General features: G+C 39.2%; 1 protein-coding gene across 1 annotated transcript in view; it reads left to right on the forward strand.

Annotated features, from left to right (window-relative positions):
- The window catches only part of LOC121512191 (protein kinase C-binding protein NELL1-like), a 419,636-nt gene extending 404,640 nt beyond the window's left edge, over positions 1-14,996 (forward strand). Inside the window, exons 18-20 of the mRNA XM_041791349.1 lie at positions 6,575-6,751; positions 7,132-7,356; positions 9,795-14,996. Coding sequence (XP_041647283.1) covers positions 6,575-6,751; positions 7,132-7,356; positions 9,795-9,845 — 453 coding nt within the window. The 3' untranslated portion in view covers positions 9,846-14,996. The remainder of the gene's footprint in view (positions 1-6,574; positions 6,752-7,131; positions 7,357-9,794) is intronic.
- Positions 14,997-18,871: the final 3,875 nt, after the last annotated feature.

The raw sequence follows: 18,871 nt of genomic DNA on the forward strand, positions 1-18,871 counted from the left end.
CAGACATTTATAAAACATCATATGTCTCTGTTTCTACAACCATCTACTGTAGCTCTGTTTATTTGATGGGGAAAAAGACACTAATTTTCTTATAATTGTTTTACAAATCCAAAAGATACACGCTATCATAGACTTTTTAATGAGATAGCCTAGTTTCACTATACGTTATCTTTTCCAATTTAAAGCTTTATATCTCATTGTATTTTGTCTTTTCTTTTTACATTTTATTCTTTTCTTTCATTCCACAATTTGTCAATTTCTTGGTCTTTCCATACATTCATCTCTTGTGGAAAAAGAGTATCCATCCATTCTTCCATATCCATCTATCCATGTAATCATCCATCCATTCAACCCTCAATACATGCATCCGTTAGTTGTTCATGTTTGGGATCAACATCCATCCATCCATCCATCCATCCATCCATCCATCCATCCAACCATCCATCCATCCAACCATCCATCCACAAAACTTCCTTTACAGGGATCAAGAAGCCCCCCCCCCACATTTTTCAGTGTTTTGTTATTGGCTGTTATGTGCTTTTCCATCTACATGTTGATAGTTGTTTTTACCTACGCTGATGATATTGGCAGGGGGTTATATAAAGGGTTCCCTATCTTTGTTTGTTTGTTTGTTTGTTTGTTTGTATGTGTACTAGATAACTCCAGAACGGAAAGTCGAATCTTCACCAAACTTTCAGGGAATATTGGGATAGTGACAGGGAAGAATCAATTAGATTTTGGTGATGATCTGCGCACCCGAAATTTTGAACACTTCGGCATGGGTCTGCAGCCTCAGACGGCCAGTCTAGTTTGTTTCTTTGGTTATTTATCACTATGGTAGCAGTTAAATATGTGCACTACTAGAGACAAATGTCCTTAAGGGGGCAATTAAGTGTGATATATATTGTATCACATTATATCATAATGACATTAAAGTGATGTTTACAGATCAACATAATGAGAAGGATTCACAACAAACAATATTTACAGGATATGACATTCCACCATAAAATGAGATTTCTATTTTCATATACATCCACAGTGGGTGTTTTTGTCACCAGGTTGTTATACAGTACTTATTCTGACACCGTGACTGCTCAGCATTCATCAGAGTGACAGCCTGTGGGAGAAACTTCTCTTGTGTCTGCTTGTTTTGGCAGACAGTGCTTTGTTACGCCTACTGGAGGTACTTGAAACTCTTGAATTAGTTTGTTAAATACGACATCAAGGTTGACTGGAGACAGACAAAGGCAAGAAAGAAGAGGAAAAGGTGTTGTAACTTGCCAGCACCTTAATTTAGAGGTGGATTTTTCATACTGGAGAAAAGTTTCCCTTTTAGATTATCTTAAGGGCGTAGTTGTACAGATTCGAAGGATTCAAGGGTGTTGTTATTATCCCTGTAAAGGGAACTTTGTTCTGCAATCAGCAGTAAAACATTAATCCATTAGGCCTCAAATATCTCTCACACATGTCCATCAGGCCAAACTGTGTCTGGAATGTTAAGTAAAGGACAAAACAACAAACAAAACAAGGTCATAAAAAATGTACTCAAAATTATTAGAAATTAGCAGTTTTTTTCAGGAATTCAAAATAGGTACAACAAGCAGACTTCATCTCAGATGCATCATTTAACCTTTACTTGAAACTATGATAGATTAAGCTCCAGATTTTTTCATTGTTTGGACGATGTGTTCGTTGTCCTCAAGGGTCAAATTTGATGTAATCTGGTTCCACTGTTTAATAATGTGCACCAAAGTCTGTAACATCATTTTTTCATCTTTGTTTCATTTCATTTGTACAAGTTTTATACTTTTTTTATATTTATGTTTACCATATCTTGTTTGCACTGAATCATTCCTTATTTTCAATTAAAAAAAAAAAGGTTTTTGAATAATTTTCAATGTAGTTTTGATAAGAAAAGGAGCAAGTGATTGGCCCAAGTTTGTTTTTTATAAAGTGCACATAAAACGCATCACCCATTTCTGCTGTCAGAACTTTTTAGCCACTTTAAATTGCTTCATTAGGACAATTTTTTACTCGTCTTTTTGTAATTTGTAATCAATATACCTAATTTGCATGAAAGTACACCTGTTTTAGTGTCAGGTGTAGTAGAAATAGTCAATTATTTTGGCATTAACTGTGATCATAGTGCATCTGGCTCATTTTTGACCTGCCAAGATTACAAGTGCAATACATTTTGCAACACCTGTAATTTATTGAAGTATTGATCATGATAGGTAATTACAAAGGATGTGGTAGGTAGCCATCTGTGCACTCTTTGGCAATTACATTAAAGATGTACAGATTTACTCCTAGTGGGCTTTCATGTGTTTTGTCCTGAGGAGATGTTTCCATCCAGCCACTCTGCCATAAGCCCATATTGAAGAAGGCTTGCAGTGATGGTTGTCCATCTAGAACTTTGTCCCATCTCCACACAGGATCTCTGGAGCTCAGAGTGACCATCAAGTTCTTGGTAACCGCTCTTGAAAGAGTCCTGGTTGTGCCAAACTTCTTCCATTTAAGAATTATGGAGGCCATTGTGCTCTTGGGAATCTTCAGAGCCATGGGACTTTTTTGTAGCCTTCCTCAAATCTGTGCCTTGTAAAAACCCTGTCTCTGAGCTCTGCAGGCAGTTCCTTTGACCTCACAGCTTGTATTTGCTCTGATATGCATTGTCAGCTGTGAGGCCTTCTGTAGAGAGGTGTGTGTTTTTCCAAATCATGTTGAATCAGTTTAATTTACCAATCAAGGTGGAGAAACATCTCAGCAAAGATTGAGAGGAATGGGAGTAAGCTGAGCCAAATTTACTGTTTTTGCAAATGGTCAGAATACTTATGTCAATGGAATATTTAAGTTTTTTATTTTTGATAGATTTAGAAACATTTTTAAATTCTGTTTTTACTTTTTCATGATGAACTCTACATAAAAGGTCCGTTTTGGTCATACAAGTGGCACTGATTTGCTGGACCTGGTCCACGGGCCAACACTTGGTTTCAAACTCCCCTCAAAGTTTCATTTTATTGGAAAACAGAAAGAGAAAAGAAATTTAAATTTACACAGTGGGTCAGAAAGATCAAAAACTTCTCATGTTGCAGAAAAAATGAGAAAGGAGCACCTCATTATAGTTCATATAAGTTCATATAAAAAGATATCAGTGCAGTTAGCACAGCAGCAGAGCATTGGCATGCATGCTCTGTGTTTTCCTGGCATTAAAATGAACAGTCTGCCTTCATGCCTCCTGCCAGCACACCACAATTGGCAGTAATTTCACAGCAAGTCCAAAGCCGTAACCGTAAAGACCAGCGCCGTTACTATCGGTACCCAGGGACTGAGTGGTTACTGTACCAGGACAATACGCATCGATAAAACACTGGCTCTGTATTGCCCTTTTAATGGTATTCGGAATGATTTTATGCCCTCCATACATTTTCTAACAGCCATTTTATGTAACATTTTTACATCATCATTACCCCGCCGTCTCCGGGCCAGACTGTGCTGGCTGTGGTGAGTAAAATGGACCATAAAGTGTTCTCTGAGTAGAGAAGGCGAGCTAGGGACACAGATCCAGCATTTTTCTCTGAATTTGACTTTGCATTCCAGCCCAGGCGCCAAACCTCTTACATATTCCCGCTCTGTTCATGGCTCTAATAAATTGCTGTTAGAAAATAGAGACTGTAGATGTGATACAACCCAGTAAAATACCTCGTTTGTATGTCGACCTTGAACAATCCACTTTAATGACTCACTGTGAAAAGTTGTAAACTAGCTTTCTATAAAGGCGACCAGGAAAGGTGCCTAGATTACAAAGTATTTGTCTGATCAGGGTTTACTGTTATGCTTTACTTTTTACTGAATATCAATATCTTTGCAATTGCACCACTTTTTTAGTAAAAAAAAATCCCACGCATTAGATTCTCTCAAGGGTTTTACCCTTTTAGAGATGAAAAGAATCTGAAGCAACATTCAGAGGATCAGGGAACCCTTAAACTCTCTGCTTTTACCAAACAGATGAAAGCTTTCAGTCATAGCAGCTGTTGAACATGGTGATTCACCTTTTCAGTGATAGAAATGCTTCTTCATAGCCCACAATATGCAGGGGAACGTATAGGCACATAAAGTGGTATTTGAAGGTGAAACCTTTATAGGCAATATATCTTCAAGTGGCTCACTGAAGAAAGTAGACACAGAACAATGCGAAACCAGAAACACCCCAAAGAGGCGGGACTTTAAGGTTACTGCATGCCATGGTATGCAATAAATTTAGAACATCCACAACACTGGGCATCCCAAATCTTTGCTTTTTTTCCTTTCCTGGAGAGTAAAAACTGGATCTAACCCCACTCTTCATTTATGATTCCACTCTTTATGCTAGGCTAAGACAGCTGGCTACAGCCTTACCTTACTGTGCCAAGAAGCAATAAGCGATCAAACAGTTTCAACTTAAAGGTGACATAATTGACCAAACCACACTTAATGACAACATTCATAAAGCCTCCTCATGTGAGCTACAGCTGTCATGTGGGTCCTATGCATTCCCCTTCAAATAAAGTGTTGCCAATGCCACAATAAGTCTGGTTAAGGTTTGAGGAAATGAAAACCAGATTCATGTTTTTACATCTTTGAGTTTAGTAGGTTGAGAAGCTTTCAGAGGGAAAGAATGGTTGGCTATCTACACTCCTCAGGGCGACAAACATCCAGAAATCAAGAATCAATAATTTACAATGTTGATAAGTAGAAGTTTTTGTAATTAGCAATGCATATCTGAGAGTAAGTACAACACAAGTAAAGATCTAGACAGGAGGAAACGTCAGTAAGTGAAACAAAGTGCTTTGAGTCCAGTCAGACGCAGGTGCTGCCATGCTAGAGGCAATGCACCAATAACTAACATGAGACCTCTTATCACCATCAATTAAATTGTCTTCACCAAAAAATAATGGCAAAAGTACCAAGTGCTGGGTTATTCACAAAGAGAAACCCAAGAAGTAGAGCAGGACAGTTCTAGCTAACTGTATTTGGAGACTCATTCTACCAATGGGGACCCCTGGGGGTCTGTGAGCCATAGCCTGAGGGTCCGCAAAACAATTCAAAATAAATGACTCAAGTAATGCCATGTCATTAAAAAATAAATAAATACATACCACAGTGCAATAAAACAACCATACTAAACCAATGACCCCCAAATAAGTCAGCTTTGGACAAATAAAAAGTCAGATATGATCATGACATATCACGTAGATCTATCACTCACCACACATCAGTCACTTTGCTCAGGACACATTTGGTGTGCAGGTCCAGCTAGCAACAATAGATAAATATTTAAGTGTTTCCACTTCATCAAGTGATGCTAGGCCCAGACCAGCTAAACAGAGAATATATGATGATAGCTGTCTAGAGTTTGGTTTTATATAGAACAGCAACGGAAGACCAAAATGTGTTGTGTGCCTTAATGTGTTTGGCAATGAAGCCATAAAGCCCGCCAAGCTAATGCGTCATCAGGTAACAAAGCATGCAGAGTTTAAGGACAAAACAAAAGATTTTTTCTGACAAAAGGGTGAGGAGTACATCTGCCAAAAAACATGAATGGTGAACCTCACCACAACCTCAGAAAAAGCACAGAGGGCTTTTATTTGGCTGCTCAAAGTATCACAAAAAGTAAGAAAAAAGCCACACTCTAGTGGATAAGAGCTTTTATTTGGGTTGAAGAGTTTAAAATCTAGCATCTAGGAGTACAAATGGAAGTAAACATGTTTGATCAGCATGAGGGTTATGTGGGGGTCCTTGGAAAATGTTCTGCCCTGTAAGGGGTAAGTTTGAGAGCCCCTGCTCTTAAAAGCTGGGTCTTTAGCTTTGTCTTGAAAGTACAGAGGGACTCTGTGGATCTGTGGAATTGGGTGACTGATTCCACCATCAAGGGACAGTGAAAGAAAAGAGTCGGCTCTGATGTTACAATGACGCCTTTTGCAGACCGACCCCAGCAGGTGAGAGGAGGATTGTAGACCTGGATAAGGGATTTAGCAATGATAAGAGTTTTGGATTTGATGCAAGCTGAAGCCAGTGTTGAGAGATGGACAGAGGAGTGAGATGAGCTGTCTTGGGTTGGTTGAAGACCAGAGGTGTTGCTGCTGAGGTTTGAAATGTGCATGCAGGGAGGCCTGCCAGTAATGTGTTGCAGTAGTCAATGCGCGATATTAGAAGAGCCTGTACCAGGAGCTGTGTTGCATGCTCTGTCATTTAGGGTCTTATCTCATCCTCATAATGTTACAAGAGGGTAAATCAGCAATCAAGGCCATATGAACCTTGAAGGTTAGCTGGTCTTCAATCATAATGGGTCTGGGTCTGCCCAAAAGTAATTGATATTATTTCCTGGTTAGTCAAGGTCTCTGGTCACCAAGCTCCTTCACACATGACACTTAACACAACTGGAAACACTCAGCAACATGACTGACTTTTATTTAAATTGAATTGTTTGGATTTTTTACAAGCTTGGCATTGTAAAAAGAAATACAGTAAACACAGAAATATAAATGAGGCTCTTTATCTTTTCTTCCTGACGTCTGTGTCGTCTTCACTGCAGGATGCTCAGACGTACTGCAGGAGGAGACCCTGTGACTGTGGAGACCCAGACGAGGATCTGTTCTGCTGTCCCGGCTGTGACAACAGGCCAAGCAGCCAGTGTCTGGACCAGAGCGGACGCACACTCTACCGTAGTGGAGCGTCCTGGCTGTACGGCTGCCAGCAGTGCCGCTGCATGGTCAGTACACAGAAATAGACAGATGAGCACATGCTACATGTGTTTAAACAATACTGATGATTTCTATCAAGCCCTGATGAGTGTACTCAAACAAGTTAGTTAGAAAGCAACAGATGACATGAAAACAACAGAATCCTCTCACTAACATGACACTAACAGCTGGGCTTTGTGTAATACCTGCCTCTGATCGGTTGCATGGCTGTGTGTAGGAGTGTGTCAGGGCTCGGATAATCACGACCTCTCTAAGTACAGATGTAGCAACAAATCAACATGTGAGCTGTAACTGCAGTCACCAAATATGCTGATTAGCACACAGGAAGAGCACCAAACACAGTATAATTTCCCCTTTCTTTTATGTTTTCCTCTCTGCGTGCCTGCAGGAGGGGGAGGTGGACTGCTGGCCTCTGGTTTGCCCCGTGTTGATGTGCGAGTACACGGCAGTGGCGGAGGGCGAGTGTTGCCCGCGTTGCGTCACAGACCCCTGCCTGGCCGACAACCTGTCATATGACATCCGACAGACATGCCAGGACCCCGCGGGTGTCATACGCCTCAGCGGGGACACATGGCATATGCCCAACTCACCCTGTACCACCTGCAAGTGCAAGGTAGGCCAAACAGCAACAACATCACATTGAAGGTTCTCTGTTGTTAAATAAAGATGTGTACTGAATAAGCCTGATATTCTCTAAATAAGCCACGTTCAGAGTCCTGGGCTTCAAGCAGCAATGCTATTAGCTCATTCATCTCACTACAACAATTAAGTTATCTTGTAACTATAATGCTTTAGGCAGCTACAGATATTTAATGTAAATTCTGACTTTGTCATCCTTCCTTACCCTCAGAGTATTACAGGTAATAAGTTTTTTGCAGATAGCATCATGCAGAACTCAAGATGCGGGGCAAGAAGTGATTTCTGCATGTGGAAGTGCTACCAAAAGGCCGTGTTTTGTGCTGTTTATGACTATGCCAAATGTTCAAAGTGCAAAAGTAAATATATATATATATATATTTGGCTTCTTTTGTAGTAGTTAAAAAGTGCATGAAGAAATGGAAGGCTCAAGCTTGGATGACCGGTGTCAAAACTCATATATGGTCTGTTTCCACAAAACAGTCTAGTTTGGTTCAGTACAGTTTGGCCATGGTGGAGCACATCCTGCCCATGTTTCCTTAGTTGCTGTCTGTCCACTCTCATCCATTGTAATGGAAAATCCATCTCTTTTCAGTGATCTAGATCATTTGGCTTAGCTCAGTAGAGCAGGTTGCTTACCTCAAACAACTCTTCATTTTGTCAGTTTGGCTTTTTAAATGTGGATTAAATAACAACAAAGGATGGGCATTTACTCAGGTAAAATTTATAAGGGAGATATGGAGATGAAGCCAACTAACAACAAACATGCACCTGTTATGAAAGCCTGGGAGAAGTGTGTTTTTTCTACTTCTTCCGTACTGTGGAAGTTCCACTCATAGTCACATCTACAGTAGAGCCCCTAGGATAAAGGTGGATAAACATAATGCCACTTATCTGTGCATGTAGATGTTGGTCTAGGTGCCTGGTAATCAGGATGTAATCTTATTTAAAACATGGCACAAAAAGTAAGAAAATTTGTGTTTGGTAGATTATTTCTTTGCTCTAACAATGCTTCTTGGCAAAAACTCATACCGTTTTAAATGGTGCCACATTTGTAATGATCATGCATTTGTTGGATGAGACACAGAGCTGAGTATGTGGGTTACACCCATGAAAATTTTGCCAAATCTTCTCTGCCAATGCCAAACAGCTAATTCTCCCATTGACCCTTGTATGATGTTGTTCGGTGGATTGGATGGTTGAAGTCTGAAGAAACAAAAAACATTTGACAATTTAATGTTTTTTTTTTTTTCCTTTAAAGGTCACATGTTTTTCCTTTTAAAGACAATTTTATATTGGTCTCAGAGGTCCTCAAAACATGCCTGTGAAGTAGTAAAATCTGTCCGTTTTAGCCCTGCTCAGAACAAGCTGTTTCTGTGTCTGTGGCTTTAAATGTTAATGAGCTGTGTGACTCCACCCCTGACTCCGCCCCTCTCCAGAAGTGGATGTGGCTTAATGGATGTGGCTCTCCTTATCCTCATCCCTGCCGGCAGCTGAGACGAGGATCAGGAGGAGGGCCAACCAAACCTAGGGGCAGGGCTAACTCCCCACATGACATCATGAGGAAAAAATCTGAGAATGGCTTGTTTCAGCACACATTTTCTGAAAGGTGGAGAAAGAAAGGAGGAAAGGGAATGTATTTTCTTTCTATTTGATTCTTAGGGTGATTGTGGACAGGCCAGGGGCACATGTTTATGTTATAAAAGCCTGAAAAAGTGTATTTTTTCCCAATAAAATAAACAAGCTTTCCAGTGGTGTAAATGTAATGCCAAGAAGCATTGTTACAACTAAGAAATAATCTAACAAACACTAATTCCCTTACTTTTTGTGCTAAGTTTATATAACAAGTCCAGCTGTTTGGGGTTTGATTTGGCATGTAAACCAGAGAAACCAAAGAGTTGGCACTCTTATAGTCAGATTACTGCCTTCTGAACTAAACTGTCACAGACGGAGAGAGTAGAAAGTCTGTTCAGTTTTTAGTGTGACACAGTGACATTGAAGTCCATTGATTATCCAGAATAACTGAGACCTTGTCAGTGGGAAGATATACTGCTGCGCAATTTCTCAAATTTGTCACAGCTGGTGCCACACAGCCTGAATCATCTTTCCTTCTAATGTACAGGATTGCCAGCATAAATCTCAGAGATGGATGCCTCAGAACCACAGCAGATAATCCTTGAACTTAATCATTAGATAGCACTAGCATCTGAAGCAAAAATACTGTATGCTCTCTGTAAGATGTACATGGTATGTCATGTTGACTCTGCAAATCCCTCAGTGTTAACTCAGTCCATGCATTTTGAATGATTAAGACCAGGCGGACTCTGAGTTAAGTCATGACATGCAGCATGCACATCTTGGTATTATACAGCCAGTTTATTAAATACTCTTGTCTCTTTTTGCTTTGCTGTGCAGAACGGGAATGTTTGCTGTTCGGTGGATCTCGACTGCCTTCAGAACAACTAAAGCTCTCCTCCTCCTTACACTGCGGGACTGCCATGCCCTCCTCCCCCTGTCTGATGACTCCCCATTGGATTACTAAAAACAGACTCACGCACACAAATGTGCATGCCAGAGTGTGCACAGAAAATACGAACACACACTGGACAGACTGAAATGATGAGGCTGTGCTTTTATGCCATGAACCTTTCCACAAAAAGTGAATGAACGTGTGTCTGTGGGTGCGTGTGAGCGGCTCAGGTGGAGACTGAGGCCATGGTCACTACAGTCACTGTGTCGTGTATGTATCTTTGTCTTGTTTCCATTTCACTACATGTCATAAAGAGAGCGCTGAAGCACTAATTCTCCAATCCAACACTAGAGGCAGGTGTTGGTTTCCATTAAGAATAGGATACAGTTATTATCCAACAAAAATAATGTACCCTAAATTCCTATGATGTCCTGTGCAGCTGCAGCATCACGATTCAAGTCTGACACAGAAACAAGAGATGGTTTGATGTAAAAATAACAAGCAGGAAAGAAACAGAGAAACAGAAGTACCTTTGAGTCTGACAATTCATTTTCCAACTCAGAACCCAACTTCTCCCACGGGAATGACTTTTTCATGTAATTTCAACATTTTTTGTACTTTCTGCTATGACAAAAACCTCACCTGAAGCCGTGAGATGCTCCGTTTTGTCTTTGATCAGAGTTATTTCATGATACATGTTGACAACTGATGGTTTAATCATTGATGGTTTTTGTTTCTTAGGAGCTGTGTTCGACATTTTTCACCAACTGATACAAAAAGCAGTTTAAACAAAGTGTGAAAAATATTGAGCTATAGGCCTACATCTTAATCTTTAATCTAATTAATGTGGTGAAATTATGGTCACAGCTTTGTGGATGATCATGCATTAAAACACAGGCTCATAACGTTTGGAAGCATTTTCTACACATTTTTATTTAAACACCTACAAACATAAACAAAACTGTACCTTCATTCCAGCCAGGTTTTCGTCCTGATTCTTTTCCTTGTTTTATGATTTTTGCTGCAACTGTAACACATACCAGTGTGGAGGGACGGCAAGCCGAGGATATCGATAGATATCGATGTATGTTTTTCCTCTGGAGTCACATGATCACGCGAGGTCTTTGGCAGGTTGACGGTAGAGGTGGGAATCTTTAGTCACCTCACAATTCGATTCAATTTCGATTCATAGGGCTACGATTCGGTTCTTATTTGATTATTGATTCATTTTGATGCACTTGTTTTTTTTACATTTCTGTTGTTCTCACTGTGTCAAACATAATAAAAACATTATATATGTGTTTGGAAAAAACACAACATAAAAATGCCCTTTTTCACAGATGAACAACTGGTAATCTAAATCTTACTGTTACACGCTGCGTGTTAAAGTTCCATCTTTTTGTTCCTACTATTCCACAGTATTGAATATTTAAATTATTAACGATTATTGGACATTTATAAACCGATTCAGAATCTTCCACCTCCATATCACGATGCATCTAAGAATCAATTTTTTCTCCCACCTCTAGTCGGCAGGTGTGTGTTCTCAGTGGTCTCTCAATCTGGCTGCGTCTCCCACATTTTTAAAATTGATTCGAAAATTGTCTAGTATGTGGCTAGCCTTAGTGGAGTTTTAGGCTGGACCAACAGTCTTTTTCTTTATTCAACATCATTCCTTACACTTTTGAGTGTTTTTTTAAGGACTGAAATTTGTTAACTTGTTCATTCTCAAGCTTTAAATAAGGACTGTAGTTTTAGGTCTGATCTACAGGTCTGGGACGACTGTGGTACAGTAGGTAGTGTCAGGCATCCCGCAATTGGAAGGTTGTTGGTTTGATCCCCAGCTCCTCCAGTCACATTTGGGCTTGGGCAAGACACTTAACCCCAGTTTGCTCCCACTGCTTCATCAGTGGTGTGTAAATGGATGCGTTTGAATAGGGTTAGCTAATACTGATGGTCATCTTCATAGCAACCTCTGCCATCAGTGTGTGAATGCAGAGTGAATGGTGTAAAAGCGATTTGAGTAGTCGATGACTAAAAACATTTACATTTATTTACATTTAAATATTGATATCACTATCAGAGATAAAACTAATAAGTCAATATCAGCATATGGGATATCCACAAATTAAAATACCATGGATCCCGATGAGTGTTTAGCAGGTTGATATGAAGTTATGTCATCAGAAGGTATTCATCCTCTTGGATGTTTTACCCTTTTATTGATTTCATAAATCCATCATGATCAATAAAATTTGGCTTTTTTGACCAAAAAAACACCCTTAAATGTCAAGTGACAGAGTTAAATGGAGTAAAACTGCAGTGTCCAGATGTGCAAGCCTGACTGAGACCTATCCACACAGACTCAGTGCTGTGATTTCAGCCGAAGTTGCATCTACTAAATACTGACTTAAAGGGGGGTGAATATTTATGCAATCTTTTATTCTACATTACTTTTTTAATTTACTAAGTCAGACCTGTTCTTAACGGGATAACGCTAAGAGCACTTCAGATCAGACATCGTCGAATGGCAGTACTTATAAAGATTTATTTGTGATATTATTTACTTCATATCTACTTCAGCCTTCATGTTCTGTACCTGACCCTCTATCTACTTTCTATTTCAATGAAAGAGAAAGCATTTCGGTGCTCTCACATTCAGCCATAGCTCTTGACTTATTCTGGAGAGTTTGTGTTGGTTTGAACTCCTCTGACATCTCCCAGAGATCCTCAGCTGTAACCCACAGAGCAGCAGACAGACAGAAGAAAAGATAAAGAGAGAAAAAGAGGAGAAGAATTGTGGGTAATTAAAGCCATGTCATGCAGGCCTGGATTTGAGTATGCCAGGAGGTCACAACGTGTCAAAACTGTTTACAGATGGCCGGGCTTATTAAGGCAGGAGAGGCTGGTGCTTTTCCTGCTGAACTTCTCACATTTACAGCCATGATGTTGCTCCGGTCGCCTCCTTGTCCTCTCCTCCACACCTCCTTCAATTATCCTCAAGCTTGTCTGGAGAGCGCTAAAGTTTCCCTCAAGGGTTTTCGTTATTGCCGTGTTTGGCCAGCGCCGTCTGCTCTTTCTGCTGGGGGGTAAAGTAAAGTAAAGGGAATGCGACACGCTTTCTCAAGACATTGCCTCAGATATTTGATCTGTTCCATTTGTTATGCTTATTTGTTACTTGTTTATTTATTATGCTTTCAGCATGAGATATCACCTGATAACATTGAAAGTATGACCTGCCAGCTGATGCTTTAATCAGATGGAAAGCTATTTAGTCATCTTACGGCTTATCATAAACCCACTGAATAGTTTACCCATAGACTATTTGTTTAACAGAGACAGAAAAGGATCCAAACACTTTGACCTTCCTCTATTTAAAGTCAAACTTTCTCTTGTTTCTGGTCAGGTCTGTGGCCCCTCACAGAAGCAGCAGGAAAGCTGTTTTTCCATTATTTCATGCACAGGTCACATTGTTTGGTGGTAATCTCACCAACTTTTTGGGAAAGGTGATGCTATGTTGTTTAACCTCTGGAGGGAAGCGGCACGCAGCGAGGTGAATCCCACCGCTTTGACCTCTCAATCACGATGTCCTTGTGTCGTCTTTGTTGGCCACTTCATCTGTTTTTTGTCTCACCTGAGCATTCCTGTGTCCTCTTCTCTGTTATTACAACACCGCTTGTAAAACTGAAAGTTTCAACTGTGCACAAAGTTCACACAAAAGAAAAATAAGTGATGTAAATTGTTTCTGTATCAATTCAAATTTTAAAGAGTAACTACACCCCAAGACCACTTTATTTTCCTGCATAAATGGACATTTAGAGGTCTTGCCTTTTGCCTAGGGTCCATATCTTGATATTTGAGTGTTAAAACTGTGTTTTGTGTTCAATATATGCGACTGCCCTTAAATGGTTAAAACCTGGTCGCTAAAATATTGTGTTTTTTTAATTGGCTGATCTGGTGGCAGATGTGGTGACAGCACCACTCACTTTTTCGACAAGCTTACCTTCAGAAGAAGCACCCAAAGCTGAAATTTACAGCGAACAGCAGGCTCCACCAATCAGACATTGCCATCCTACTCTAGGGTTGTTTTCTCTGTATTAGTTGGGTTAATAATTTTGTCCTCATCAATACCATTGTTTCACACTCAGATGGCTCATGGTGAGGCTACAATGGATCACTATTATTGATAATGCTCCCCTCCGTATCGATGACTTCTTAAAGGCATTTCTTTTCTTGTGTTTTTTTTTTTTTTTTTTTTTTTTAATTTCAGGGTTGATTCATCTTAGGTGAAACTCTGGGGTTTAGTTACTCTTTACTGAAGTTATTGAAGAGTGCACATTTGTACAAAGATGACTGGAAACATGGTTTTCAGACTGCTCTGTCGACTGATTTGATATGAAATATAATGACTACTGTAGAACACTATTTGCAAGTATGTGTGTAAATGTTTTTACATACTGACGATATGATGATACAATTATACAGTTTTTTAATTCTCATTGTGTTCATGAAATGCGTGTTAATTTTAGTCGACTGCTCTTCTTTTCATTAGATAGGCTCTGTTCTGCTGTAAATACTGTGTAAAGTGGAGGGTTCTGTAAAGAGAGTAAGATTATGTGAATAATTCTCACTATGGCTTCTTAGAAATCTGAGCGTTGCAAGTTTGACAGAGAAGCAACATTTCTATTGTTTTTACTATTTCTTTATTTTTCTATTCTTGCCTTAACCCTTTTAGTATCCGTCATAGTTTGTCTTTCCACCATTTAAGGACACCATCATGGATCTGTCAGTGAAGCCCGCAAAGATCTGAAGAGCTTGGATGGACTATTCACTTCACCTTTTCTTTCAACACGCCTTTATGAACTGAACTGAAAACGTCCACCGAGTACCAGACAAAAACTATGTACACATGTAAAAACAGAAAAAATGTTGAAATGGTCATGTTGTTCTTGGTTCAGTTCCTACTAAAACAGAAAGCCATTGTGTTCCTCCTTTAATGTCTGACTTTTTAAAAGAAGCAGTTTTGGACCTCCTAGACCCCGATGTGCTCGTTCATGTTTTTTGATAGAAGACCGCGGCGGAGGAATCCCCCGCCGTCTGTTCATTGTTACTTCTCCAGATGAGAGGGGCCAACCTAATTGTACTCAAAGGGTTAAGTGTCATTTGACTTGAAGACTGTGTCGTGATAAGAGTTTGCTGTAAAATAATTCTTCATTTAATAAATATTTTAGTTGTTTACTTTATTTGCTGAGATTGTTTTGCTCTAAAGTGTGATAATGACTAAAACTTGATCAAACAGGTTTGAAGAAGGTTCAGTCATAGCATGAACTCCAGCAACCTGGCCCCAAGGATGTAAAAAATAATAATCTGGGTACCAATAGTGTCTATGTTTAAGGCTCCACAGTTTAATTTGCTTCAGAGAAGATGCAAAGTTGGGGAGCACAATAAGAAATAAACACAAACAGGTGTTGGCATTGTATTCAAATGCATTTACTTTAATATAAAGTCGTTCCCACTTTTGCAGCTCTAACAGCCTCCACTCTTCTTGGAAGTCTTTCCACAAGGTTTTGGAGTGTTTCTGTAGGAATGTCCATTCATTCTGCAGAGCATTTATGAGGTCAGGATAAGAAGTCTTTGTTCCAGTCAAGCTCATCCATATCAAACTCAGCCTGTCTTTATAGTCCTTGCTTTGTGCACTTGGGCACGGTCATGTTGGAGTAACAAACTGTAGCCAAAAAGTTGGAAGTATAGCACTCCTCCACTTGGCAAGCACAAACCCTGAAAAACAGCCCAATACCACCATAAACAGTATCGCTCCTGAAAAGAGCCACTATTAAGAAGTGGTGTCACTCCTTTGAAGTCCTTTTCTTTCATTAGATCACAATCACATAGTTACAGAAAACTTGGGTATACTGCTAAGTAATAAAATAATAATAATAATAAACACTCCATTATCAAAGGCAATGAGAGCCCAGAGATAGCTTACAAGGTTGCTCCTCAAAGATTGCATGTTGTGGACTTTATGAAATGCAACTGAAATCATCACACATGTAGTAAAAAGAGGGCCACATTTATTTTATTGTCAATGCTGAAGGGCCATTTTTTTTCAGATTGTCAGATATTCTAAATCTAACCTCTAAGTTCACTAATAATTCTTTCAAAGGAAGAACTGCTTTTGTGATCATGTATTTTTCCAGCAAGTGTGTTTCTGAACTGAATTGCAAATAGAAAAAAAAATTTGAACGAGATAAAGATATAAATCGATTTCAAACTACTTTTTCAATGCAGTAAACATGATTTTTATCTGACTTGCAGATTGTTTTGTTTTTTCACAAGTGACATATAAAAAAGTTTTGCAGAAACACTTGGAGTGAATTAAATCTTCTAAAAAATATAAAGGGAAAAAACTAATAAAAGATATTTAAAAAGAATTAAGAATAAGTTAAAATACAATGAAGACATTTAAATAAAACTAAAATTAAAAAAACAAAAATTTAAAAAATGTAAATAAAACATTTAGAATTTTTTAAAAATAAAAAAATAATTAAATCAGAATACTAAAAATATATTATATTGAAAATAAATTTTAAAATTAATTAAATAGACATAAAGTTCCACACATGTTTTTTTCATGAGGGGTTTAAATTTAAAAAAATTCAAAAGTTAAGTTTCAAAGAGTTTTACTAAAACCAAAAACAAGACAAAAGAACTAACCATATACAAGTAATCAAATATTTTAACTGAAATATTTCTGTTTTCATGCTTTTATAGCAGATTTTGTCCTGTTTTCTCAAAGTTATCATTGGTTGGTATTTGAAATTGGGGGCCGCAATGAGTGAGGTGGTGGCCCCAGGGTCCAGTTGCCCCCCCAATGGTCTGGATTCAAGGCATTGGGAAGTGGTCACTGTCTGGTCATTATAAGGCATCAAAACTACTTGATAAGCTTTTTAATAGGAGCATCTTTAGAGTTTGCATAAATACAACATTATTATTGATAGTAGCTGGATATAACAGGATATAACATGAGCAGTGTGGGATTCCTTGCATACTTTAGTAAAATACGGAACAAACACCTGTTGTTCCATCACGTCTGACCACCTCCCAAAGTGGAAATTCATGATATTTACACCCAGATTCAACATCAAATCAAAACAGCCCGAAGAATAGAAATGACAGTTTAGTGGAAACCACAGCAGCTTATCTTGGCCACTGAAGATTTCATGTCAGTGAATAAAGACCGCAGGATAGTGGGTGGTTGAGTTTTGCTCCCAGGTTAACAGCAAAAATAGATGACAGATATTTGGCAGACTCATTTAATACTGCAAAACAAATCAGGATCGTATCCTTCCTCCAGAAAATCAAACAACAGCAATGTTTCTCTCTCTTAGAAATAAGATAATCAGTCGATACAGCTGTAGGAGAAAATATTCAGTATGACAGATTGCTGAAAATAAAGATTACATCCTTCTGTGAGGCTACAGCAACACTTCTAAAGCCAGATAGAAGGTGAAGGATGCATAACATGGAGCTTCATGTTAAATGATTTTAGCAGCACCAGAATCAACAAAAACACACAAAGAACAGCTCGTTTTGCTAAACTCAGGAATTCACACCTGGCATTACCAAGGTGGAAGACACAAAACTAGAGATTACCACAGCATCCTAACTAGGCTGAAACTGCAGGAGATCTCTCAGGTTTGTGCTGAAGCTTGTCAGAAGAAAAATGTGACTGTTAACATCCAAAGCTGCGAACGTCACTGGTGTATCAGAAAGTCTGTAAAGATTAATGACTAATACATGGTTTATTATACTAATAAATACATTCATGCTTTTTGGAATTACGTCACAAATTTTAGATTCTACAAACACCCAGATATCTACACATTTGCTCAGTTAAAGACCCCAAAGTCTCAAATCTTTAAAGTCACTGATGTGCAGCTGTGATGTAGTTGGCTTTTCTGACTGGGGGCCGTAGTGCAGCAGTGTCTACTGCAGGCGTTGCCTGATACACTCTACGGAAAAATTTGGCAGCCTGACCACTTCACCAACAGGGACTAAAATGACATGTATTCACAAACATGTACTTTAATATAGATTTAGCCCCCTGTTGCAGCTATGTCAGCCTCCACTCTTTTTGGATGGCCTTCCACAAAAATTTCTGAGAGTTTCTGTGAGAATTTGTGGCCATTCATTTTGTAGAGCACTTATGATGTCAGGCACTCATGTTGGATGAGAAGGCCTGATTCGCAATCTCTATTCCAGTTCATCTTAAAGGTGCTCGATGGCGTTGAGGTGAGGGCTTCACACCAAACTCATCAAACCATGCCTCTATTGTCCTAACTTCGTGCTGGAATAAAAACGGCCTTCCTAGAACTGTTGCCACAAAGTTGGAAGCATAGTGTTGCTAAAATGTCTTGGTATGCTGAAGCGTTATGATTGGCCTTCACCGGAAATAAGGAGCCTAGCCCAAACCCTGAAAACCAGCCCCACACCATCATCCCTTCTTCACCAAACTTCACAGTTGGCACAACATAGCGGCAGTTTTATCAGAGCTGGACCACATTTCCGTATGAAATAAAGAGTAAGACAACACTTGAAACTTTCCATGATTGAAAAGATGTTTTTGCTCTTCTGCCAAACTGCTTTGGCATGAGTTTGTGAGAGTCACAGGGTGATGGTTAGTTGTTTGGTTGGTTGTATGCAGTGGTTGGCAGTGGAGTGATTAGCTTGGATGTAGCCACAGCGGTGGTTTTGTGAACTGGACAATATTTATTAAAACAAGAGAGAAGAGCCCGAGCTTGTCATGATAAAAATATGTCATTGCTCCTCTCCCAGTCTGCTTCAGCATGGGTTTGCGATTGTTATGGGTGGGTCTGTTGGTGAATCCGATTGTTGCTGCTGCGGTAGCTGTTAGCTCAGATGTAACTGTAGGAAAACGGAAGTTTAATCTGAACTGGACCAGATTTTTCTTTGAAACAAGAACCAAGAGTCACGGCAAAAGTTTGTCTTTGCAGAGAAGTGT

The sequence above is a fragment of the Cheilinus undulatus genome, linkage group 1, assembly GCF_018320785.1.
Source record: "Cheilinus undulatus linkage group 1, ASM1832078v1, whole genome shotgun sequence".
Taxonomy (NCBI): Eukaryota; Metazoa; Chordata; class Actinopteri; order Labriformes; family Labridae; genus Cheilinus; species Cheilinus undulatus.